The 27,874-nt window shown below is 37.8% G+C and overlaps 1 protein-coding gene across 1 annotated transcript in view; it reads left to right on the plus strand.

The window, feature by feature from the left end:
* The first annotated feature begins 1,083 nt into the window (after nucleotides 1-1,083).
* The window catches only part of LOC139120512 (fibrocystin-L-like), an 80,177-nt gene continuing 53,386 nt past the window's right edge, over nucleotides 1,084-27,874 (plus strand). Inside the window, exons 1-17 of the mRNA XM_070684974.1 lie at nucleotides 1,084-1,375; nucleotides 8,823-8,918; nucleotides 10,718-10,856; nucleotides 11,603-11,696; nucleotides 12,924-12,981; nucleotides 13,178-13,283; nucleotides 13,981-14,031; nucleotides 15,897-15,964; nucleotides 19,105-19,215; nucleotides 19,726-19,827; nucleotides 20,450-20,585; nucleotides 21,096-21,321; nucleotides 22,076-22,318; nucleotides 22,544-22,651; nucleotides 23,374-23,616; nucleotides 24,948-25,072; nucleotides 26,097-26,257. Of these exons, the coding sequence (XP_070541075.1) occupies nucleotides 1,318-1,375; nucleotides 8,823-8,918; nucleotides 10,718-10,856; nucleotides 11,603-11,696; nucleotides 12,924-12,981; nucleotides 13,178-13,283; nucleotides 13,981-14,031; nucleotides 15,897-15,964; nucleotides 19,105-19,215; nucleotides 19,726-19,827; nucleotides 20,450-20,585; nucleotides 21,096-21,321; nucleotides 22,076-22,318; nucleotides 22,544-22,651; nucleotides 23,374-23,616; nucleotides 24,948-25,072; nucleotides 26,097-26,257 (2,125 nt within the window). The 5' untranslated portion in view covers nucleotides 1,084-1,317. The remainder of the gene's footprint in view (nucleotides 1,376-8,822; nucleotides 8,919-10,717; nucleotides 10,857-11,602; nucleotides 11,697-12,923; nucleotides 12,982-13,177; nucleotides 13,284-13,980; nucleotides 14,032-15,896; nucleotides 15,965-19,104; nucleotides 19,216-19,725; nucleotides 19,828-20,449; nucleotides 20,586-21,095; nucleotides 21,322-22,075; nucleotides 22,319-22,543; nucleotides 22,652-23,373; nucleotides 23,617-24,947; nucleotides 25,073-26,096; nucleotides 26,258-27,874) is intronic.

Consider the following 27,874-nt stretch of genomic DNA (forward strand, 5'->3'; position numbering starts at 1 on the left):
GTCACAAGATTTCGGTGACTTACAACAATAAACCGACTTGTTCACTATTAATTGGTGACATCTTGACTAGATGCCCACAAACCGGCCATACAGTACGTCTTTTGCCCCTCCTGTTTCTATAGTTCCACTTGTTGTATACATACCTCTTCCTTTATGAATTGTCGCTTTGACGTTTAACTTTTTTTAATTTGTAGTAATACGGTCTGGAATGTACAATGTATAAACGCAAGCTAATTAAATAAACAGTCAGTGTAAATTAAAACTTGTTATCTAACTGCCATGCGTGTGAATTGACACCTCGTCCTTGTGTCAAAACTTTTACACCGGTGAAATATGCCTGACGCACCAAATTTGGTTGACCCGACTATTAGCAGTATTAGTAGGCCCGAGGTTGAAGCTCGCGAGTTTATGGCGGCTTTAGTCAGCCAAAACATATATATGGAATAATACCTTTAAAAAGGCATAATGAACGCCTATTGTTATGAACGCAACCATCCATGCACCTTACTCGGTTGAGTCCACCTTTTCCTCTGTTTTGTTGAATCATAGACCCTCGAGAAATTTCTCGAGGGTCTATGGTTGAATGCACCACCGTAGACGATCGATATATTTCATTTCCCAGTGATAACAAAAATCTAGTGAAAATTTGGGACAAGTACTGTTTTTCTGAAGATAATATTACGCATTGAAGGTGAATTTCCTTTGAAAGACTGTTTCATGTCGTCATTATGTACGCAATTCTCTCTGTCACCAACGTATTTTATTTTTCAATGAAGGTGAGATCAACGGATGATACTTCCGGTCGACCAGACCCTCCAGTACCGCAGTGATTGCTCCGTTTTGCTAAAGACAATTCTTGAGCCAAACTTTAGCGAACAATGCATTTTTGAGAGGAGTTGTCTCGTCGAGAGTGGGAAAGTTCTCCGAGAATTCGAAACCGTAAACTTTATGTGCTTACGTCACGAGTGTTGTCTGGCAACGGTGACAACAGGTGGGTGATTGTTATGCAAATTTACCTGTGGAGCCAGGCACGTCCGCAGTGTAGAAGGGGCGTTCAGTTGAGGGTTCTCATCACATTGGCCCTCTTTTGTGAAGACATTGTCTTGCGGGGCGCTTGTTGCGTACCATCACCATTCACGCTTCTCATGTTGAAAAGTTAAACATCGACGCAGACTCGCTCAGTCATACTACTGCATCTGACAGTTGACGACTAGCAACAACCTGCACGTTTTACGATAGATTCCCAACCATTGTAATGAGAGGACGCAGACTTTAGAAGTGTATCTTTTTGACAGGGTTTTCTGGTTCACCGCCGCCATGTCTCGTACGATTTGGACTTCAATAGTACTCCAACTGTTGTGTCACCTACAAACAGGTAATTTCAATTGTATATTTTCACTTTGCTCTGAAACAAACGATTCATAAACGGCATATCGTTTGAGTTTTTTTTTCTAAATGTACGATTTACAGACTCTGTCAATAGTTCTGTTTAAAATACAAGAAGCGATAACATGTCCCGCGATCCAACAAGTAGTTTCGAAAAGGATTATTCAAAATGTACGGTGAGAAACAGCAGCAATACGATCTGGGTGACTAAAGAGATTATCGTAGCTTTTACAGTAGGATTATTGGCAGATAGTGCACACAGCGCAAGAAGCCCGTCGGTTCATGACACCTTTTAAACTTTCTGAAGGTTATCATTGACCAGTCTTTTGACCACGCTTCTTTCCCTAAACATTTCGTGGCATTCACATTGCAGGCATAACTTGCAGATTAATTCCATGCAGGGGGATCGTAGGTAGGCATTGCTAAATGTCACGAGTGTATGTGTGCTGAATTTATCGGACGCTTGGCAAAGGCGACTTGACATTGAATGTCAGAATCGGTTGATAAAAAGCCGTAAAATGCTCGTCAAATAACGGGATTATAGTTTACTCAGCGGTCGGCGTCTCGGAGCGTAAAGAATTTCTCATCGATTTTCGTTATCTTTCATTGATCGCAAGCCGTTCAAGCCGTCAAAACCTGTTCAGAATGGATCCCACTCTCGGCAGTGATACATTCATCTCCGTTGCTTTCATGCACATTTTCCTCGAAACACGATTGGAACTAATTTGGGATAATTGGATTTTCATACTTTGCAATTTTTTCAAAAGTGTTAGGTGTCATATAGCTGAATGTTGCAATATTGCAAATTACTCATAAAAACAAGTGTGTAATACAAAAAGAAAAGCAGATGAGATAACATTTGTAGATTAAATCGACATTACTTCACCATTCAATTATCCCAAATTAGTTCCAATCTTGTTTCGAGTGCTTTCCGGTAAGCCTGCACATATCGGCCAGCAAATCACGGACAGAAACTCGGCAGAAATGAGTTCGCTCGATCACTCCTTGGAACTCGCACAGAACCTGTGATCCTTGAAGCAAAACATCCGTTGTTGTGCAACGTTACTTGATGAGCTTACTGTTTTGTAACTGTGCATACTTAGAAGACCTTTGTTTTGCTTGACTTCTTGCCTCAATGTCCCACCAACCTTGTGGTTTGTGGTTTTCCAGAGTAAACATGTACCGCACCGAAAAGTTTCAATTTGAGCAAAACGTTCAGTGTGTAGTCACATCGGTGAAACAAGTACAAGGTGACACGAAATGAACCTCTTCAAAGTTGCTGTGCAAAGTGGCTACCAAAGAACTTGCACACAGAGTTTGGCACCTCATAACGTGGTACTTGTCTCCAAAATCGATAGTGAAGACAGGTCGACGTAAATCTATCTGTAATATTGTCTATTCTGTGAAATTTCCACTTGTCTTGGATCAACAGAGTTGTATGTGTAAACATAGCTACTTCCATACTTCGTCGTCGGTTTTGCTTGGATTTCAAAGCCATTAGTTAAGGCACGGATTAAATGTTCTAAAGCTGGCAGACTACAAGTATCTCAGTTAGCACTAAAACCTGAGATATCTCCGAATCATCGACGATGCACTTTCACACGTCTTTTCGATACTTGCTCCATTTATTCAATGGGAAGTGATTTTTATACAACTTATCAAAGGCAGGTACGATAAAATTTCTGTTGGATATGCATGAATAGTCATAAAATTGTATAATTTTACCGCGCTGATTTATGGGTATACTGTTTTTGCTCAGCAGACAATGAACGTCTGTCTGCATTCTTAGGACGTGGCGTCGCTGGAGACACAATTTTGTAAACTGTTCGAGACAACTGTATTTACATTCTTAGACCATCGCAAAAACAAAGTCGCCCTTTTGCCCTCGGAGTGCATGCACAAAAACTGTTACGGCCTGAACGGAAAGCCTCCAAAAGTTTTTATCCACACTTTGTACGGCCCCTAACGTTCGTCAGTTTTGGACCACTATTTAAACTTCAAGGCCACCCTCCATGGTCTTACTCACCGCAAAATTACAAATGAACAACTTGTTTTTAATCGCGAAAAGCACGGTTCGTTTAGCACCATGTCCAGCTACTTCTCGCATGTACACACAAGAAAAATCGGAACCAGAAGCTTATTTTGATACGTGGAGATAACAAAAGGGGAGTATCATTCCTTTATGCTGAAAGAAGATACGCAAATATTTGTAAGTGGGTTAATAGACAAGAGCATCGGGGCAAACGAGGTGGAACATATTCTTCTTGCAACGGTGGAAGATATATGTACGTTGAAGTTGCACAAACACTCATTTTGTAGCCAACAGGTAATGTATCTTTCACGTACCTACAAACTCTTGCACGGTTTTCCAAATAACCCATTCATTGGAAAATGCTACGAATATAACAAGTCAAATGACATACTATCTACCTAGATATTACGTCACATATTTGACGGAACATGAACTTAGCGTACGGGCCCTGTATTCTACCTCTATATGGCATCTCCTATATATATCGGAATTATCTTCACTATCTTTCACGATGATCTACCCGCCTGACTATTTGCACTGTATGATGAAGTGTAGTTGTCTATAAGGTATAGATAGCCGCGGAAAGTCAAACATGCAAATGCTGGCTGCCTTCGGGAGAGATCATGTATTCACAAAAGAAACCCAGAGAATTTCGTGGAGACAACGGAATATCTTAAAGCGTTCACCATAATTTACCAGAACGGTATGCAAAGTCAAGTTTGGCAGTAAAGACGATTTACTGGGAAAGCTTGCAAGATATTATTACTGTTTTCTCTGAAGTGTTCAGCTATCCCCCAATATTATTGCTCGTAACGAAAGTAACTTTTGTTCTTGTTCGAACCCAATCCCCTCAATAAGCCAAACTTTTGTCGCCATGTTTCCCCTACAATTTAATCGATAGCATGCATCACTCGGCAGTAAAAATGACGAAGGGTTCCAGAGGTCGTCAGGTGTGTTCACCCACAGCGTAGTGTAAATGCAAAGCGTTAGACGGGAAGCTGTGCCCATCTCAGCCATCTCGATTTGATCGAATAGCTCCAGCTTTGTCAGCATTAAGAACGAACTTCATTCTCATCCTATGATAGTTAGATCAATTATTGGTTACTCCTTTCCACATTTCTTTTGCCCTTGAATGTCTCTTTACTTTTTCCTCTATGTATGTATGTATGTATGTATGTATGTATGTATGTATGTATGTATGTATGTATGTATGTATGTATGTATGTATGTATGTATGTATGTATGTATGTATGTATGTATGTATGTATGTATGTATGTATGTATGTATGTATGTATGTATGTATGTATGTATGTATGTGTGTATGTATGTATGTATGTATGTATGTATGCTGCATGCATGCATGCATGCATGCATGCATGCATGCATGCATGCATGCATGCATGCATGTATGTATGTATGTATGTATGTATGTATCTATCTATCTATCTATCTATCTATCTATGTATCTATCTATGTATCTATCTATGTATCTATCTATGTATCTATCTATGTATCTATCTATGTATCTATCTATCTATCTATCTATGTATCTATTATTTACCTGCGTGCGGATCCATGAATTTTAATTTCATTAGTGTGTCCACGTGTGCAAACATATACACGATGTAGTTTCTGAAACGTTCAGTATTAACTTTACTAACCTTGGGGGTTGCGCTTACACGGTCACTTTGACCCGATATTTGAGCCTGACAGAAGTCTCCGAAACCCAGAAGGCAATTTACAAATAAAAGACTTAAATTCTTAACAAAACAATAGAGGTCTTTAAAGTTCAAAATACGACAGAGAGGGTCATCAGAGTCAACTTTCGCAAAGCTGTCTTTGAAAAATTGTTCGAGAAAGTTTAATGCATGCTGAGAGGCAGCTTAAAGTTGTCCTCACATTGAACTACATGTTCTTCCGCGGTGAAAACTATCTCAGATGAAAATCCGTCGTTTCTTGGACAAACAAGCACCACAACATCATGGAAGTAAATTATTTCTCACGACCTAAACTTGCTAATGGTTTAAGGCCTTTGAAAAGCATCAATGGAGGTATGATTTACTACTCAAATAATGCATTGTAAAGTATAAATGATGGCCATTCAGAATTACTCCTGTCTCGGTCACCGCACTCGAGCCTGCCCCCATACTGCACGTACCAGAGGGTAAAACAACAATGGCAGGTGCAAACCACAATAAAGTCATTGGGGAAATTAGAACCATAGAACTTGTTCAAGGTAAAGAAACGACGTGAGAGACATTGTTATCGCTTCTTGGTTTTTGAAACGGTAGAAAGGGCATGAGATCGGACACCATACTTCGTTGATTGATTTTGTTTGTTTGTGAAGTGGCAAGCTGTGGGTAAATGATAAAAGGAAAAGGCATTGAATTCTTTGAAGGGCGATTATAACATGAGCACGGATGCTTTGGCACTTCAAGTTTATTAGTCTATAGTAAAACAAACCTATAGACTATATTCAGCATGAAAATGGCATCGGTTTTATGACTTAGATGAATTAGTTACATATTTGAAGTTTTTAATAGTGAAATTCACGAAGAGACTAATGTATTCTGTGCATAAACACTAAATCGTCACCTATTTTAAGATCTCATAGGAAACCACCAATTGGAAAGAATCATGCGTTGATTATATATTGATCTTGAACCGAAACATACCTAAAGGCGAAGGTATATATATATATAGGTTGTTGAAAATTACGTCCCAGGTATTATGCAGTCGTCAATTTTCAGTAAGCGCCTGGGTGATTTGAATGACTGTAATACAATCAATTAAGTTAATAGTCCTTGCCTTCAATTTTTGTGGACGGTATAAGAGAGATTTGTTGTTGTCTATCAAACTACTCAATGTTTTCAAACTTTTTGTTGTTGGACTTTGCGAAATGCCTTTCTTAAAGTTCCCTTTCATACAAATCACAATCCCTCTGTTATAAAGATGAGCACTCATCGATCCTTAAAATGGACTAATGGCAATGTTATTGAACCAAGGAGAACACCAATAAACTAAAAATCAAGAATTTCAACAGTTTCAATCAAAACTAGTTCATCAAACTGGTATGTCGTTTCGTGCATAAAACTTTTACAAATTTTCTAACAGTTTTTGCGTACCTCACATGCTGTACGCCATCGACCTCGTGATCTTCAATTATCGGTTGTGATCATCGTTATAGCTTGCCTTTTGGAAGTTAGTAGTTTAGGCAGTTTATAAAAAATAGCTTATTAACACATCAAACTAGCAATATAAAGCAATTCGAAGACTACAAAGCTATCCAACCGGAACGAGCCATTTTAGCAGTGAAATGCGACACAATCTGACGCCTGGCCGTGCTGATGGCGCGTCAACCCATGGCAACCAGTAGGGCCTACGTATTCAGAGTCGTGATTGGAGATAATCCCATGAAAATAAACATAGACATGGAGGACAAGGCAACGCCATGGCAACCGATGTATGCGTCGAGGGCTTTGAAAATTTTATGACGACTAATCTAAAACATGTTTGAGGGCGCAGCGAGTGTTGCTGTGTCCGCACACGTACAGCGTAGCAAGTTACACTGGGACAGTCACACCATACGATATTAAAATGATTATCGTGAATTCGCGTCTCGGCGATTATCGGGAGTCATGACGACCGTGAACACGTGCTCGGTTTATCTTATTGCTATTTATTCGTCAGGCATTCGAAAAAGTCAAAGTTGTGAAATTTTTTACTAACTTTCAAATACGGACATTTAAAGGCACGTACGTTCAATTAATGAAACTCTAGCGACTCAGAACTTCACGTGACTTTCACGTGCTTGATGCAAACTTGGCAAGGCAAATCGCGTTAATGCAGGCATGTCTCCCCTTGGTACGGTGACCTGATGTTGTATTAAACGAAAAAAAGAAATAAAATCTAACTTTAATTTCGAAATGACGTCACCACAACTACTATTCTGACGTCAAGTTACAATAAAATAGAATAAACTTTTACCACAGTCTCTCCCAGTCTCTCTTTTATGGGAAAACAGAAGAATCAGTTTTACAAACTGATTTTCTTGTTATTTCTCAACCCATTCCAGCATGACCACGTTAAAACAGACCGTTGATTTGCGATCTCATTTTCTTGCTCGTTTAGGTGGTTCCAAAATTATTTTTAAAAATATTTTTCTTTGTAATTTTGCGTTCGTAGTAATAATGTATATTGATCAGATGCCCATCGGATGGTCCTATTGTGTGTAACACGAAACAAGTAAAAGTCTTTTATTAAATTTTAATTATGAAAATAATGCGACAAGTTTTGAATTTCCGAGTAGAAGAAGAATTGATGTCTTGTCGCCTAATATCAGACTACTGATAGTGCATATAATCTGAGCTGGGCAGATTAAGGCTGTATCCAGATGATTAAACCAAATAATGTGTACTTTTACATGCAGTTAAAGCTATGTATCAGGCTTTATTTGTATCAAAGTAAACGATATTCAATAAACTGACAATTAACGCTTATGTCAGAAACGTCCACTCCACGTACGGATGGCATTTCTCTCAAGGGGCAGATTTTGATATACTGGACATGATTTTTAAGGGAAAACAAATGATCTCTATCATACGAATGGAGTCAATGTCAGTTATCACCAACGCAAGAATCAGGGATTGGTGACCGCTGCGTTCAAGGCGCTACCCATCATGCATTGTGACCAGTCGTGGCTCCACGCACGGTGTTTTCTACGATGCACAAAGAACGGTCCGTCCTAGTCTCAGAGTAAATTTCACGTCTGTTGGAAAATGGCTTGGTAACTAAATGCCCTGCTTTACATCTTCGTAGCGTGTCTATGCTCAGATGTCCGAATTAAGTAGGAGTACTGGACAACCGGGCGGGATGGTCGACGGTTACCGTGACGTTTGTCATATAATTAGCGAAGGTTGTTTGTCACAGTCTCAGCCCGCTTTGATCGAGACCAATAAAACAATACGTGTTGAATTCTTTTCAATTCACTCTCAACTCTTTTGTTGTCTGACTGATTACCATATAGACAGTAAAAACAGTGTCTGTCCACATTGCCGTGTGCTTCGAAAATATTCTATCACTGGAGATATTTTGTATATAATTGTATATGATATCAGCATATCTAATGTTAATGGCGCATCCCACACCGATGATGCTGCTGGAAGTTCACAAACAACACGAAGTTTCTTCTCTCATCGAGGAAGCTGTTGTGAAATCAACCTTAAAGGAAACTTTGTTGATGTCAGTAACTATTTTTAGATATAAAGTTAAGATGCCGGGGCCCTTTCCGTCACTAATTCGGGTGTGTTTGTGTTGTTTTATGTGGTATAGGTTATTTGTCTCATAAAAAGACCATTTTAAATGTGTGCATTATGATATATTGTATATATTTCTTCTCAACAGTAACCTTCGCCGCAGACGCTGTTTATAAAGTTGATTCGCTGTCGCCATCGTCAGGGAGCATCCGTGGGGCGACCGTACTCACCATCAGGGGATCAGGTAAGACATCGATTCTTATGACAATTCAAAGTTGATTCGAGTCAAGCGATCGTTTCAAGATTGGGCACATCAACAAATCGCACTCAGTGAGTGAAAGTCTGTATCAAGAATACGACCTTGTCACAGTCCGTTTTCACAGCTACGGGATAATTTCAGTTTGATTTACGGGTTTAGGTTTGTGTTTCCTCAACGAACCTAACAAACGCGAAGTAGCTGATTTATTTTGTTTATTATCTGCATGCTCGTAAAGGCTGAAGAATAGCAAACTTGTCGAGATTGTCTGCAACCCCAGCGTGCTAGTGCAAGTGTTGATGTATCCTCGGTTAGACTCATTCCATATAAAGTGCACGGGGTCAAGACCAATATATATTTAAACCCACTGGTCAACCATTCCCAGACCTTGATAACTTGTTTAAAACTTGATACTCAACAAAAATATGAAAAGTTGTCGAGTTTAGGATCACCAAGGGGCTGTTACTCCTAATTTGAAAAATAAGATGGATTTCTGGACTTCGCAACATTACAAAGTTCCTTTTTATATAAGTATGTGATATATATCTATGGAAAAGAGAATGCAAATATGCTACACCAGCGTCTTTCAAAATATCCCAGTATTCTTTGCTGCAATCGAACTTACGACTGTCTTTCTACAATCAAGTTCCCTTTGAGTTCACATCTTTCAATAATTGATTCACTAAAACCTTAAAAAAGACAAATCAAAGGCTTCATCGAACTCGCTTATTGATGAGAGTACTTTTGAAACGCCAGATGCTGACGTCACCAATTGCAGTCTGTCTTATATCACTGTCAAAGAAACTTCATCGTGACACACACACATACATACATACATACATACATACATACATACATACATACATACATACATACATACATACATACATACATACATACATACATACATACATACATACATACAGTCACAGTGTGCAGTCATACGTACAGTTACACCATACACAGCGGAGTCCATTGTCTATGGTTAAACAAACCGGATCTTCCGTCGTTTTAGACAATCGATGGAAAGAATCGACTTGTTTTAAGGGGTTCCAGAACGTCGATTAACTCTTTTAAAGTTCACAAAACAATTGTTACTTTCATTAAATAGACATTAAAATTGGTATTGGGAAGTCCTCATCGCAAGTTAGTGAAATGATAAGCTTAATGCCCAGTTTATGCTCCAATAAACACTGGAATATACTGAAATACGTTTAATCTTTCGTCGATTAAGTAGTTTATCCACTAGATTATCAGATTTTAATACAATCTCCTCCCTCAAATTGTAGTTGAGAGCGAACTGGATTGAAGCCAAACACAGATTGTGAATGTGCTACATTTTCCCCAAATGAATAGCGAAAACCTCTCAGGGACAGACTATGGTTTCCCAAAAAGCAATATATTTAATGGCGTTGCTGACAGCACGTTCAAGCGCCGCTTGTATATTTGTTGCACAACAAAAGATTAAGACAACGAAAGCGAAAAAGCGAGATTTTCCGGTAGCTCCTTACCCTCGACATGACAGTATGGTAATGAAACTCAATCGAGGATGTTGTCGACAAAAGATGATCACTCGAATTTACCATATCATCCGTATCATTCACATTTACCGCCCTATTGGAAGAAATAAATATGTGTTAAAACCTCAGAATTTCAAAAAACAAAACAAAACAAAAAACAAACAAACACCAGCAGTGCTCATATAAGTTTAAGATATTGATCCTATTTACGCCGGCGATGGCAGAAGAACATATGCTGTACTCCACTCTTTCTTTTGTACTTTTCAGGTTTCACTAAAGATTCGTTGCAGTATGGTAAGGACTACACAGTCGGGAATGAAGTTTTCCTTAGGACGGCAACGACCTCGGTGATATGTGACGTCATTCTGTACGACACTAACGAAAAGCAGATAGTCTGCACCACTCAGTACGTAATTTCCACCACTCATCTTTACTTTATGCACACTGAAAAAGTATTTTCAATACAAAAATGTCAGTCCCGTAAAATAAACCGTACAAAATTGGTAGGAAAATGCTCAGCGTTGGGCCGGTTCAATTTTTTTGTTTCCAAATTGATAGAAAGAGACAAGATTGCTGACACTATAGGTCAATGTATATTCACATTTTGGACATGCATAACACGTAACCTCGCTGTCACGCCGCACTTTGTGGTTTCGGCTTGTGAGAAAGCTTTTATCTCTCTGATGAACATCAGGAATAACCCGATCACCGGTAAGGTTTCGTTTTCTGTCCTGTAAGTAAGTAAGCAAGAAAGAATTATACAACAGGGATTTTTTTGCCCACTCTTGCGGACGGTTCAAGCTGCCGAGGAACATGTATTTAATAACTGATTTTCAGTTATGCATTTATATAAATGAAGTCCAGGTTTCCCCCGCTAAAGTTTTTAGTTCTCCTTTATGTGAATTTGCCCTTCATTTTCCTTTGACATAGGCGGAACCAACCAACAGCAAGCATTCATGGCCTGAACTCAGACCTGATGATAAGCCCTAGGGGTTACCAATTTCAAGGGCCGGTCACACGACAATTAAATTATCCGTTACGGCCAAATTATCGCAATGCCCGATGGAATGTATTGTGTGTTCACCAATCGCCAGCGAAGGAAAAGACAAAGAGCGTGACATAACGATGGAACTCTTTCTTTCCTTTTCACAGGAGAGCCCCTGCCGGCCTGTACACAGTATTCATCAAAGTAAACGGTGATACCATTGAAGACTATTGCGACAGAGCCTCCGACTGCCAATTTGAAGTAAGCATGCATCGATTCTAACGTGTGGGTGTTTGGGACCAACGATTTCCCCATAATGAACTCATCAACCAACACATGTCAGGGCTCGAAATTAACTTTTTACCCTGGTAGTGCACTTGGGCTACCATTTTCTGAAGTTGGTAGCCCAGTGACAATCGCTGGTAGTCCATGAATATTTTACTTTAGGGATACCGTACTCGTCCGAGTATAAGCCCCGCTTCAGCAACACAAAATAGCAGTAAAACTAGTCTGAGGGCGTCAACTCGAGAAACCCCATGTTATGTTCACGAACGCTTAATTTATGCTATTTGTGCACATTTTAACACTTTCTATCACTTTCAAAATCAGCTTGTACATCCAAAGAAATTGTAACTTGAGTAAAGAAAAACAGAAAAAAAAAATGTTCTCATGATCTTTATGAACTGGCATGCCTTGTTACACCCGAGTCTCTCTATACAGAACGTAATACATTGATACTGATCGACAACCATAGATAAAAGACAGCGAAACTCAGCCAAGCTTAACTGACACAGTGTTTTATATTACTATTTCAAATCAAACTGATTACACAATCTCTTGATATAGAAGTGACAGTTTTGTGAAATTTCAGCATCAAAACCCCAAAACTTGACACAATTGGACGTCTTGTATGCTGCCGATCAACGGCATATAGTGTGAACTGTCATGCAAAGACTGCACACGGAAAAGCAACTCAACATTCTAGTATCAAACGCTCTGTATCTTGTGAAAACAACAACATAGCAGTGAAAATTGTAATAGTCATCAGAAAAAACTCTTCACAGATGAAAGGATAATTGCTTCAAACAAATGAAACTGCATGTTGACTGCATTTAGCTCGTCCGAAAGTGACGGACATCGCACGCCAAGTATTTCATGTCCCAGGCTTTGGTAGTCTGTGTGGGCTACCATTTCATGGACTTTGGTAGCCCCAGGGAAAAGTTGGTAGTCTGTGGACGCGGGACTACCGCTAATTTCGAGCCCTGCATGTCAAACAAGAGAAAATATATTCCCACCCATCTCTACCCCCTCCCGCTCCCCTCTCCCTGTTTCTATCTCCCCTCTCTCTGTCCAATTCACTCTCAACGATAAAGTATGCACCAAAATGTCGATCTTTCTTCCGAAATGCATCAGATCAATTATTTAACGCTTTATCGATCAATAATGATATCTAGTCAATATTTACCTATTTTGTAAAATTCATTTTAGTACAAGACCGACGTCTCACCAACAATCACTGCAGTGACTCCGAAATCTGGTTTACCAGGTAAGACCTTATTCTCGCCCTCGCTGATAAATTTGTTACGAGACACAGCTGCAGTTAAAAATCACGTGTGATTAAAATAAAAGGTGGTATAATTCATTATTAGCTTTTGTGAAATCAATTGTTCCATTCAAGGGATCATATTATATAAGTCCTTAATAAATGACAACAAGTTTTGCATCTTCATCTTTGATGTTAGGAACATTGCTCAACGTACAGGGCAAGATCATTACGGACCAATATATTGTAACCAAGGACGATTATGATGAAGATGAAGAGGACATTCCAAGCGAGACGATTTCAAGGTAGGGCCGAGGATTGCTCATTCAAATTTCATCAGGTATAAAGCGCATGCATCAGATGCATGATAATAAAGAAGAAAGTTTATTTTTACGCAAAACCACTTCCGTGACACGTATCTGATCATTTCCCAACCGTGCAGTGCGTACATAAGCGCTGAAGCGAAGAGCCAGGATATACATAATGTGTTTGATACCCACAATGCAGTGTGTGATAATGGCGGAAGTTTCGAAAAGCCCTGGTTATCATACAGGGCACTGGTTATGGTCGATTCGATCGCTGGTTATGAATTTATGGAAAACTTGGAGATACGAGAAGCGCTCACCTGTTACGATGGCCAATGTATGATATTTCGATCTAGCCCTGCGTACGATGCTGTGGTGAGCGGGGCGATTAGCTGTAGCGGAACACACAGCATCGTACGCAGGGCTAATTTCGACCCAAATACCCAGGCAAAACCACAGTCACTCGTGAGCTATTCAGCTCTTGGACTATTCGCCCCGTAGACGAGTGTTTTCTCGTTTATATATTATGTACACTCGTCTATGGGGCGAATAGTCCAAGAGCTGAATAGCTCACGAGTGACTGTGGCAAAACCTCGAGCTACTGTACTGCAGCTAAAGGTGAATATGTTGGCTTATCCCCCGCTTATGTATCACTTTTCGTGTATACAATGTATGTGATGTTTTTATTTTCAAATAGGGTCTATCTTGGAAACCAAGAGTGCAGTCTCGTCGATGAAGACTCGGAATTGTGAGTATATTGTCATGGAAAATAATATTTCTTCTTTACAGTTTGATTACTTCATTTGATTAAGATTTTCAATGTGTATGTGTGTGTGTGTGTGTATGTGTGGTGTGTGAGAGAGAGAGAGAGAGAGAGAGAGAGAGAGAGAGAGAGAGAGAGAGAGAGAGAGAGAGAGAGAGAGAGTTTCATTTTCTTTTGTGTACACAGGATCTATCAGATGTTTTTGGTATTGAAATGACAGATAGATCCTAAAGTAGAGATTGTTTGATTCCTCAAATTTTCAATAAGGTTATTGTGAACATTCTGAGGCATTGCTTTAATTCCTTAAATTCTAAATGTTCAAGGGTATTTTTTGCAAGCCCCCCTCCCCCCATTATATGTCCATTTCAACAATCAAAGTGTTGATCTGTTGTTGACAAGAAACAAACATTCAGGCTAAAGGTTCATTGCCTGCAGCAACCTATCTTTATATATTTGCATGACTGTGCACTTTTACAAATTTCCAAAAAGTTTAAGCCATTAGGTTCTATGCGGCATTCCTAATAGATCAGTTAATGTATTATTTATCACAATTTTGCCACGATTTTGATGGTCAGAACTCTTGTTGAAAATGTCGGTCTGTTCATTAAAGGGCATAACATCATACAATCATATTGTGATTGAGAACAGAAAAGTACCTGGATAAGCCTTTGACAATACATTTATCTGTCTGAGTGAAGTGCCATTATGGTAGAGTATTCCAGCCCTTTCACTTTGTTCAGACAAACACCTTTCACATTAAATCTCACCAGAAAGGTGTCGGATCTTTAAATACCAGCTCCTTTTTGTCTGCATCCCCTCAGCTATGGGAAGGAGACTATAAAAGAAAAGCTTTGCTTGTTTTGCTTGCATTGATGAAGCCTAAATGTAGGACGGAAAGGAAAGTGACTGCCTTTGAAATTTGTCAATCAGTGGATTAATCCCCAGAGACATCACTATTCATTATGCTCTCGGCTAATTGAACTAGACAAACTAAACTTTACCAACAACTTTCTGCAGCACCAAGGTTGGCATCTGTTATACTGGTTAAAATGATGCCCATTATGATTATCAGATACAATAATGTTGTGAGAAACTTCAGTAATACTATTTGTGCAAATCAGAAATCTCAGAGATTATTCAAATTTTGTAAAGGGACCTGGTTTTCAAGCTTGTTAAAGTTACTGGCATTCACTGCTTTTTATATTTGAAGTGTTTACTGAGTCACAGAGGATGGTTTCACTGTAAAAAACAGGAAAAAGAACCCCCAAAAAACAGGAAAAAGATCATGTTCAGAAGAAATCAAAGTCGATGTTAAATTTGCAAACATTCTCACTGTAGAATGTGATCCTAAGGATAAATGTGACAGTTAAATTGCCACAACTTCCATAATCAGCTTTAGCTGTGAGAGATTTGAAAAGTCAACAATTCAGTAACAAACAAAAATAACAATGGTTGTTACGGATTACACTCGGCTAGAAGTCTCTCCATGGGTGATCATCACTCCTGTACTTCTGAAGTTGTTGACACTTCAGCTTGCTAATCGTCACAGCTGATCATGGTGCACAACTTGAATTTCATTTTTCGTACAGTGTACGTGTACAGTGGCTTGTGGTTCAATTTTTTCAAGACTTTATGCTGTTAATTCATTTTAACTTGGACAGACAGAAAATATGATAATATTCTTAAAGTTGAAATTCCCTTTCCTTAATCTTTTATTCTGACACTTCTCAGTGTTTTTGATCACTAAAACTTATTTCACACATTTGTCATGAAATTCAAAAACAATGTAATTTGGCAACTTTTGCCTAAACAAATGTTCATAAGTTTCAATTATATATATTTTAAAACAGGTATGGGATAAGTTTAACTTCAGGTCAGAATGGAAACTTGTACTGCATGCCTGCTGGCACCTTCATCGGTAGGTACTACCAAGTCATTGTGTTGATTTCTTTAATTGAAATGAATTCTCAGCAGCCTTGTTGTTGGAGTTTTGCTGTGAATTCTTGAACTGATTAATAGGGAACTATTGGAACCTAGTCAGAGAGTAACAGAAACTCACACCCAATGGACTGAGATGGCACATTTTACACGACTTCCGGAATTTCTGTCTCCTACAAGTGTGAGAAAGAAATTCTCCAACAAGGTTGAGACATTCCATCTCAGCCCGCTGGAGTGTAGGACTATTATTATCACATCCCTTTATTGTAATACTTGAGAAAATTGCAGTCGTTGTATTTCATTGCAGAAAACACTATTTTCATGAATAGCTCCATTTGATTTATATCATTCCCCTTCAAAAAAACATAGTCCACACCGGTTCACATGTAATGCTATATGAAACATGTCTATACTGATGACAGTTTTCTTCTTTATTATTATTAATAATTTGTAGATGTACTACTTTGCCATCAAAATAACCACATGGCCTCATGCTTTGGTCAATCTTCATATATTTTGTCAGCAATGGGGAGTGCGCAAACCCATTTGCTTTTGTCTGCTGCCATAATTCTGGTTTTATAGTGCGCGACTGCCCAGTCGCTAAATCATACATGTAGCTTTGACGTGGGGAAAACAAAGAAAAAGGAGCATTCGTAAAAATGGAAATTTATTCCACTCAGGCGACAACACAGAGTGTGAGAACAAATCGATTCCACACTAATGTTTCAAACACCCCCAGCAGTGTAGGAACATGAGAAAGGGGCTTCCATCTGCATGGAGTGCCAATTTGGCCTATTATTATGTTTAATTCCATTCTCAATTACTAGCCTAATGTTATGTGTCGTCTATACTGTTTATTCAGATTACGCACCAGAATATTCTGTAGGCTGTACAGTTGTGTAAATTACGCATTTCAAACCATTGTCTGCTTTTGAAAATCATTGAACACAAATTGCATGGTACAAATGTCATGTCACCATGTTATCTGTCACAAAATTTTGCTGAAGTTTAACTGTCTGTAACAAGATGAAAGGATCCTGATTTGAATTGCCTTGCATTGGTTCCCCAGTGTTTTACGGAGAATGGTTGTTTGTTTTACCAAGATTACTGAATACTAGTATGTGCCACATTTATTGATATGAACATTTCTGAGAGTTTTCAATTTTGATGATAAAAATGATATAAAAATTTGACAGTTTGGTTAAGAGAAACTTAAAAATGCTAATTTTATGTGTTCATATTGCTAATTGTGGTAAATTTTCTTTGTTGCTCTTAAAATGGTTTGTGTGCCTACTCATTTTTAGAAAGAGGCATAAAGTGCATCCTGTCATAAACAATCTCAGAATACACTAAGACACACATTATCAGTGCAAAAAGATATACATCTTGTAGTTTTCATGAAAAGCTTTTGGATGAAAAATTAATAGACTCATAATGTTAGTGCTGCCAATTGATAGGTGAAACATAATCATCGTCTTAAATAGTTGGCCTATCATGCATATAGCTAGGCACCTTATCATTTGATTTTCATGTAGCATATTGGCATGGAAAAAAAATGTAGTCTAGTTATGAACCTCGATGGCCAATATCACTGTCTAGCAGATAGAGAATGGATCCATGTATCGCGCCAGGAGTTGAAATCCAGCATGAACTCTTTCGTGCTGCATAACATATTCAACAGATACTTGAACATTCAGGCAGTAGCTGTGACTTTAAATTATTTATTCACTTTTTTTGTTTTGAATATCAGCTACAGTTTCTACTTCTTGAAGCATGTTGAGATGTTCACAATTCAGCTTTTTGATCCTGTATATTTGTAGCGTATGTGTTATTGTTGACAAGTGAATTCTGGTATTTCGTAGATTACAAATGTCCACAATAGCTGTGCAATTTACACATATAGACAATGCCTCGGCAAGGTACATGGTTTGTATTTCAACATGCTTTGGGAAGTAGAACAAAAACTTGCAAATGACATACAAAACAAACAGTGGAAAAATCATCCAAAGTCACAGTTTCTGGCCGTTTTAATGTGCAGAGTCTTAAGCAAGGGACAGTAGAACTGTGCACTCATATGGTAGAGACACCAAGTGGTCTGTGTTCACTGAACATTGAAGAAGAAGCCAAGTTTTCTTCAACTTTTCTTTGCAGAATCTTTAAGACGTAATTGTCATCTTCATCAAGTCATTCAAACTGAAAGTCTTGCATTTCAATTGATAAGCTTTTAAGTAATGGACAGTAAATCAACTTTGACGTTGTCTTCTGTAACCAATTGGGAACATTCCCAAATGTAGAGATCACCAAATTGGCAGACGTGATCATCAGTTTTAAGGAGGCTATGCAAGGATGAATGACAACTAAAAAGACACGACTAGAACTGTTCTCTTTTGATGGGCCAACCTTATTGATGTATATTGATTGTTGCTAGGGTGCCTGTGCTAGGAGAAAAGAGACAAAAGATGATAAAATTGGAGAGCTTAGTGGATGTGAATAGCTAGTCTTTTAAATACAGCCTTTTGGAGCAAGTTTACATAACCAGTGACGCATGTTGCAGATCAGTCATTGGAAATACTTACTGTCACTGATTGTCTTTGAATGAACTATTTTCGCTTTTGTTCCGGTAGTTGTCTGTTATTGGTTGTCTTCACTCTTTGACTGGATTATTTTCGCTTTTGTCCCTATAGTTATGTTGAGATCCAATTAATATCTTATTGTCTTTAGTTTGCAGGTAGTCTTCATAAACAGAGGTTCCGTTTTCATGATAATATGCCACACAAAAACTCTTTCATGAACTAAACAAGAATAGGTGAACAAAATATATATATATATATATATATATATATATATATATATATATATATATATATATACACACATACATACACATATATACATATATGTAAATGGATCGATAGATTGACAGATAGATACTGTAGATAGCTAGATAGACAGATATATAAATGTATACTCTGTATGATCTGTCACATTTTCTGGTTATTGTGTGTTTTGTGATATTGTTGGTTTGTAAATTTCAACAAAGCTGCACAGTATGCCAATATTTGATGGCTCTACATTTAATGTTGAATCTACTGTTTCTGTCTTTTTGATAACACTATACAGCATCACAGAATATCTCATTCATCATCAACAATAATGGACGTTCCTGGGTTTTGCCGAGTGCCTTGCATGTCAGTGCTCAGAATAAACTCTACCTGTACCAGACACATGCAGGTGAGTACCCATTGCACCAAGACCATCACACTTGTTGCAGCACATCTAGCACAGTTTCTTGGTCTGGAACTGGGACAGAGTCATGTACATACTTATTCTTACCAGCTTGTTTTTGAAATGATAGAAAAATTGAATTTTCTCCCCTGTAGAGTTATCACGGGAAATAGCTCCCTTTTAAAATTCAAATCTCAGTAAATTTAAGGTGATTTGCTTCACTAATCTAAATAATAAATGGTAGTCTTTGATTTCCACTCTTCATTATGGCATAAAATAACTTGTGTAAGAGCTCCTCAGTAAAATATCAGCAAAAGTTCAGAACTTTCAATCTTGAGGCCTGGTTTACCATGATAGTAAACTGCTCATGAAGTCCTTTCCCATGGTAGAAAGTTTAACTTTGCAGCATGAATGGATTATACCGGTACGTATTTTTACTGTTCATGACAACTTTCCACAAGTGAAAACAGGTGTACGGTACACATACAATTTCATGATTGCCCCTCCTATTTACAGAAATCACTGATGTTTACCCCCAGTCTGGAAGTGTTGAAGGGGGAACATACCTGACAATTACAGGAAGACACTTTGATACAGATGTGGAAGTCTTGGTTGGAGGTGAGAGACAAGTGGTGTACTTGCATTGTACCTGGATGTGAAACTTTGAAATCTCACGGCATTAAAGAACATTGCAGATGGCTGAGTTTGTTGAAAGTTCATGTAGCATAAATATTATGATGCTGTATGAATTAAAGTGATAAAGTACTAAAAAAAGAAATCTCATAGAAACTGGGGCATTGTTACATAGTAAATTGGAATAAGTATTTTAGATAGCAATGACTATGTCAAAACTTCTTTTTCTTTCATATCATGATAATAATTGTGCAATGATGCTATTTTAAAAAAATAGACATTCGTAAGTGTAATTTAACCCTTTCACCCCCAGTTCCCTGTATATAGGTCCAACTTTACCATAGAAAACAATGGATTTGGGACAAACCATGGTGGTGAAAGGGTTAAATATTTCATCAGGAAACATTCATATGGAGACTATTGACTTACACCACCATTGATTGCCACATCAAATGAAACTTGTGGATGATAGTTTGACCAGTAAGTTCATTGAAAACTGGGCGTACATGTAGCTTCTATGAAATTCAGTCTTGTAATGGTGAACTTTAATCTCTTCAGAGAGAGGATTAACTGTCTAAGCCATGTTGTATCTTTATTTCATCCAAAGGTGTGCCTTGCAAAGTAGACAATGTAACGCAGACAGAGATCACATGTACAACGGGAGAAAAACCAGATGACCAGTCCACTTATCCAGGACAGCGAGGTCTTCTCCGTGAAGTGTGGACCACAACCAGGGCTGATAGGTATGTCATCTTTCCCATATCACTTGCTGTATTCTATGCACAGAAATATTCCCAGTTTAAAAGAAAACCATAAAATTGTCATCATGTAGAAGAAAAATGTTGTTTGATGTAAGGGCAAAACAGTAGGTACAGATTACAGCTATCATTAACCAGTCATTTTCATTCGTACACTTTTTGTGTAACAATAGATTGTGCAGACTTTTATCCACACTCAGGTTACAAAGGGACTTAGAGAATGTATACACCTCATCCAGGCATCAATAATGACCATTGCAGTCAGGGCCTGGAAATTCCCAAATCACAAAATTAGGAGACTAATCTTTTTTCTCTCTGAGAGACCCATCTAGCATCCGTGTTATACTACAGGTATTGCTGATATTCAAGTAATATGGCTTTAACAGCCAAGAAAGTACAAACACTTGTCATCATGGATCTCTCCATCAGTCTGAGGAAGAAAATGTGGCACTGAGAAAACTTGAATATCAATCATATTGTTTTGTTTGTCTGCAGTTTGGATGACGTTGCCTCGTACTCCAGTGATGCCGATGATTACCACAGTGAAGTGATCACAGAGTCTTCATCTCCCTCACAGTCAAGTTTTGGTGAAAGTGATCAGTACTCCTCAAGGATAAGTGGGTACTTTGTAGCACCCTATGACAGCGAGTATACATTCCATATAATTTGTGATGACAAGGCTGCATTGTATTTCAGTATGACTGAAGACAAAGCTGACAAGGTAAGAACAGCTGATAACTCTCGTTGTTCACTTAATTGGCACTGACTTTGTGAATTGACCCACATTAATTGCCCCTACAGCTGACTTTCAGTGTTGACCTTGTGGCTGACCTCTTGAATTGACTTCACTGCTGACTTTCAGTGTTGACCTTGTGGCTGACCCCTTGAATTGACTTCACTGCTGACTTTCAGTGTTGACCTTGTGGCTGACCCCTTGAATTGACTTCACTGCTGACTTTCAGTGTTGACCTTGTGGCTGACCTCTTGAATTGACTTCACTGCTGACTTTCAGTGTTGACCTTGTGGCTGACCTCTTGAATGACTTCACTGCTGACTTTCAGTGTTGACCTTGTGGCTAACTTTTAAGTTGATCTTACTGCTGACTTTGGCACGGGAGAAACAAATTACCCTGTACTGGTATATCTCGACACTTGAAATGCAAATTGACCACCATCCCTACATGTTGGAAAAAACAAAACTTTTGCTTTTTTACCAAAATACACTGGTGACAACTTCATTTACTCCAAGAGCTGCAAAGTAAGCCTATACAAGTGGCAGACCAGAAATGCATTGTAGAAAGTTTGAGAGTTCCAATATCTGTCCCCAGGTGTAGTCTATCTTTTGAAATCAGTATGTGTTGTGTAAGGGTGCAAGTTCAGACGCAGTGACTCGTTATCAATGGTGAATATTTTTAAGTTGTGCTTCAATCTCTCCATGTAAATTTCATAGATGATGATTATGTATTTGTTTCGCAGCAAATGATTGTGGAATGCCCATCACACAACAGTGACTGGACTGCTCACAAGTCATCTCCCATCCAGCTGGTTGGTGGTAATCACTACTATATTGAAGTACCTCATATAGAGTACACTGGACATGACAATGTCGCGATTGGTGTCAGCATTGAAGACACTCCCTTTACCAGTGGCCAGGTTGGAGCAGCGACGAATGAGATTCAGAAAATTTCAACGAGCTCGGCCACAGAAAAGGAAGTACAGGTAATTCAGATACAAGTTGTTTGTAAATTCTTTCTCCTTGGCTGGATTGATAGGCTTAGTCTTGATTAGTAGCATGCTAGCAATTGTTTGAACATTGCTAAATGGTGTTTGTAAATTGTTACTATATACAGCATCATTACCTTTGCTGTAATTAATTATGAATCAAATCACAAATTATATTTCAATATCTCAATATTGTGTGAATTTTTTGTTTTGTTTTTGTAGCAATTGACATTTGAATGTTCCGGCAATGCCTCCCTGAGCACCTCATTCAGTTTTCTCTATGATGGCATCACCTCAGATGAACTGACAACCTCATCCTCGGCGTCTGAGGTATGTACCGTAGATGTAGTCTGTTCACCCCTGTCGCAAATACAGATCAGTAGAAACCCATTGTTCAGGATTGGGTTGGTTGAACCATGGGAATAATATATGAATGGAGGAGTACAATAGTGTCATTGAAGCCACCCTTGTATTTAGAAGTGTCAATCAAATCTGTCAGTTTGATGGTTACCTGATACTCTACTATTTCTTCAAAGTGCCATTTGTAAGACTCTACTGTTGATTTTAGAGTACTCATTGAGAAATTACATATCCCTGGTAGATGTTCATTGGTCACAATCAAACATATTATATACCGAGCAGTAATTGAGTCTAGGTGTACATTGTTCATATGCAGGATAAGATAAATTTTAGTCTTTTTTTCTATGAGATTACATTCTCCATGGGGCCAATATAAAAGTCATGTTTTAAGTCATATACTTTCAACTTTCACAAAGAATGTAACATACAGAATAGAATTTTCATATTTGTTTTTCTTATTGGTCAATTTTTGATTTTAGATTTTTACCGTAGATTTCCTTTGTTTGTATTACTGAACAGTCAAGTGAAAGCAAGATTTTTATGTCACCAAGTTTCAAGCAGCTTTCATATCTGAGAAGCAGACAGAGATGTAGTCTCTGTCACTATCAAATGAAAGCTGAATTTCAAAACCATGTAACAGTAGATTTGTAGAATTGCACTGTCTTATAATTTTTGGTGTATTTATCACCAAGGTGGAGGAAGCTCTCATAAAGATGTTGAACGTGGAGTGCCAGGATCTTGGCACAGGTATGGCTGCCTTCAACAGCGGCTTTGAGGATGAGTACAACATGGAGACTGGTACCATAATCAAGGATGAAGAACCATACTGTGGACATGGTTCCCTGAAAAATCCATCCATCGTCTTCCAAGCCGAACAAACCCAGAGCAGTACAGGAACCACATACGGCGCAATTCGCATCTCCAGATATGGACAGGTGAGGGGTGTTAGAAATTGTCTTTGTTCTGTCATGGGTAATGAAATTACTGGTTGCTTTCTTGTGTTTTGGAAACCATGCGATGTTTGTATCTTCCTTTGAATGGCTTCTGATTGCTGCCGATAAATGACATTTTTCAAAGCTGGGATTGCCTACCTCCACAATAACCGCACATTGGATTGTTTACGTTATTTTTGCATGTGAACCAAGCAGGCGTTGAGAGCTGATGACCCACAAGGAAGTTGTTGGCAGTTCAAATGTCGTTACCTTAGGGGGTTCTATTCAGCGTTTACATTAAGAGTTAGAACCCTTTCACCCCCAGTTCCCTGTGTACAGGTCCAACTTTACATAGAAAACAATGGATTTGGGACAAACCATGGTGGTGAAAGGGTTAAGGGTTAGAACCCTTTGGCAGAACAGTTTCTTTGCTTACTCTTGTTGGTCAATCATTGTAAACGTTCACCATGAACTCTCTCAGATCAGAGGTGCACTATATTTTAATCGGTACATAATTCTTTCAAGCAACAGTTTAATTAATGCTCTTGTTGGCACAGCGCAGTTATGCCACAAGTAAGGAGGCACTACATGTAGATGTTGAATAGTTAATGGGACAAGTCACTATCTTTTCAGATTATTTCTTCTTCTTATTTTTTCATTTCTTGTGAGCAACTTTTCATATTGTAATACTCAACTGCAGCCCAAACAAGGGACTATGTTCCCATGGGCAGTGGCCATTTGTCTGACGTCAGAAGGGCAAACGGTCTCCTGCCTTGAGGGTACATATTCCCTTGTTTAGGCTATAGTGTTTTTATTACATGCCTCTCTTACATAGGTTTCACTCCAGTTTTTTGGTTTGTTTGCAAATAACAATCATGCTTTATTTCCATGGTAGATGAAAATCTGTTAAAAAATAAAACAATTTCATTATACCAAATTTCATATTGATATATTTAAATTATTGTTATGCTGTTTATCAATTTTTAAATGTATAATTTTGTAAAAAGAGCATTTCCTTGTAAAACATGTGATTTGATTTTGAAATCCTTACCTTGTCAAGTTGAATATAGTTCCGGTTCACTTTCAGTCCAATAATGACTATACGGCCAGCCACTTCATCAACAAGTTACCATTGAATCCCATGGAGCGTTCAATATATTAGAAATGTAATGAGATAAATTGTCAGTCATCAGAACTCTAATCCCTCCCTGCTGGTCGATATAACAATAAGTGCTTCGATGATATGATCTATGGTTTTTCACATAATTTATGGTTCATACCAGAAACTATATCTTTGCGATAATCTTAAACATGTTTTGCTTGTTTTCAAAAAGGTTTGCTTGGCATACAAAGGCGCCATGATTGGAAGGCTTGGTCTTCAAATACAGTACACTGACGATGACGGCAATGAGGGTGTCAGGGGCAGAAACTACAACTTTGATGTTGTCAATAATGGCCAGTAAGTTTTCTGACTTAATTGTCAGTAATGAAAACCATCTTCCAGGCATCATCACGTCTGACATTTTTCCAGAGGAAAATGGGAAATTCTTTGGTATCTTTAAAAATTTGAATTTTGTACAAAATTATGGCTCAAGGATTTCTTGTGATTGAATCCTAGGAAAAGACTAACTTCTGTGTGTCAAGCTTTTATTTGAAAAGTTTTCACATAACAAACAAGCCACAGTTTCTTTTTAGTTTAAAACCAATGTTTTACAATAACTTGTACCATTGTAAGACCATAACCTCACCTGGTACTGATGCTGATATAGTAGAAGTTTGCAATTTTTTTTGTGTTAGTTAGTCTCTCTTTTCTTGCCATAGATCCATCTTATTGTTCAAGTGAAATATTCCTAAAACAGAGCTTAAACATTCCTTTTAAAAAATCAGGAGTCACTGTGGAATTCTTCTTGCGATTTGAGAAACAAATTACCTCAAAATTACCCATAGTCAAATTCAAAATTGCCACCATACCCAGTGTAATATTTTTTATTTTCATGAAAACAAAACTGAAAATTTTGTTTCTCTTAAGGTAGCATGTGCCTTGAAAGTGAAGTTGCTCAAACTTTCCTCATGGAATATTTCATCTATTCTCTTTCAAAATCAAGAATAAAAATTGGTGGTCACCGTGCAAATTTTGGTACGAGAGACACAAATAATACAAGATTTACCAATAATTGCAATTCAAAATGGTCGCCATCGCTTCATTAACTCTATGGAAGAAAATACAATTTTCGACTTTTGAAAAACTATAACAGCAGAAAGTTTTCTTATGCCAAGAACTTTAAAATGAACCCCCACAAGTGGTAGATCAGAAAAGAATCGTAAAAGTTTGAGAGTCCGAATATCTGTCCCCGAGGCACATTCTACCTTGAAGGCTTTAACATGAGTCCCCAATAAGCAGACTAGCTCAGTATTGTAAAAATTAATAGTCTGCATAAGGCACATTGTAGCTCTAATGATCATTTATCTTGTTCCTCTGTAAGGTGGCAACACACTTGTATCGATGTGGAGACCATGGTTGAAAATGATGGTGTGATGCAGAGTTTGGGATCAGACTTCAAATTCTGGCGCATCGCACTTTCTGGAGAACTTGAGGAAGATTTCTACATTGACAATCTGTTCATCGGAACTGACATAGCCAACTGTAAGTGGCATTAATATTGTTAGCTTTTATTGTTACAGATACATGATCATTTTAAAACTCTAGATGGACAGGTTTTGTTCATTTTTGCTCAACCCTTTCACCCCCAGTTCCTGTATACAGGTCCAACTTTACCATAGAAACAATGGATTTGGGACAAACCATGGTGGTGAAAGGGTTAAATTAACTAGAAGTACTGCTTTTCATTCAGTAGGGAGTATATATAATAATATTTTTATTGCTTGCTTGTAAATATAGGATTTACATCACATTTGTGGCAATAAAAGTGTGATACAAAATAAGTTAAATTTTCTTCAATAAAGATAAAGTATTACAGTATAATAATAGTAGCTAATAATAAATATAACTAGGTATTTCTTTGTTTATATAAAGTAAAAATATAATCAGCAAGTTGTTCATTAAAAGATAACTCTTGTTTTGTTAGTAGAGAAATAAGCTGATTTTCAGTATCGTCGTTTGGGAACTTGATTTTACTGAAAAAGTACTTTCTTTGGACTTTGTATTTCTGACAGACTAATAAAAAGTGTGTTTCATCTTCAATACTGTTGGTGTTACACTGATTGCAGTATCTTTCAGTAATTGGGGTTTTTGGAACAGTGTGTCTCCCTTTTTCAATTGCTAGATCATGATTGCTAATGCGAAGTTTGGTGAGCAATTTTCTTTTCTCACCTTGCAACTGTGTTAAGGAGGGTTCTCATCTAAAATTACGTTTTATTTTGGCATACATTCTTAGTTTACTATTTTCATCAGTGATCAACTTTTTCCAAAAGACTTCATAATTGTTTGTTAAATTTGTTTTCATTAACCAGTTATAACTTTGTGGTGTTTAAGTGATGGAGCTTTATCAAGGAGAAAGTCCATTCCATTGTCTTTAATTAAAGCACTTAAACAGTTAAACCAGGATCTATTGTTAGTGTTGTTTACCATTTGCTCCAGAAAAGCTTCTTTAGCAAGATTACAATGTGGCAGTTGTACGATATGAAGCCAGTGTTTAACAATATTAAGTTTGATCTCAAGTAGAAGTGGAAATTGTCCTAGTTCACCCCTCACAGCGGCATTACAAGCTTGTCTATTACACTGTAAAATGTTCTTACAAAATTTGAGGTGAGTTTTTTCAATTGCTGATTTATCCCACTTCTTGTATCCATGAAATCTTGTCCCCAAATCTCTGAGCCATACAGTAAAACAGGTTTAATGAAAACATTGAATAGATGTAGGGAAAATTTTATCTTTTTGTTGTGCAATAAAATCCTTTTTAAACTATACAAAGATTTTGCTGCTTTATCAGCCAAATTTGTAATTGTGTCACTAATACTACCGTTTGATTTGTCAGTCCTAAGTATGTATAGCTCTTAACAGATTTTATGCATGTACTACCATAGTTAAATAAGTGTTTATCTACCAAAGGAGATTTACTAAAATTAATTGCTTGGGTTTTCTGTAAATTAACATCAAGTTTCCATTGGAGCAAATGTGTGTAGTGTATTTAACTCCCTTTGCAGACCTTCTTTTGAAGTAGAGATTAAGACTAGGTCATCAGCGTAAATAATGAGTTAACTGGGGTATTATTCAACACTGGTGGTTGAGTATTTACTTTGT

This window comes from Ptychodera flava, chromosome 20, assembly GCF_041260155.1.
Source record: "Ptychodera flava strain L36383 chromosome 20, AS_Pfla_20210202, whole genome shotgun sequence".
Lineage (NCBI taxonomy): Eukaryota > Metazoa > Hemichordata > Enteropneusta > Ptychoderidae > Ptychodera > Ptychodera flava.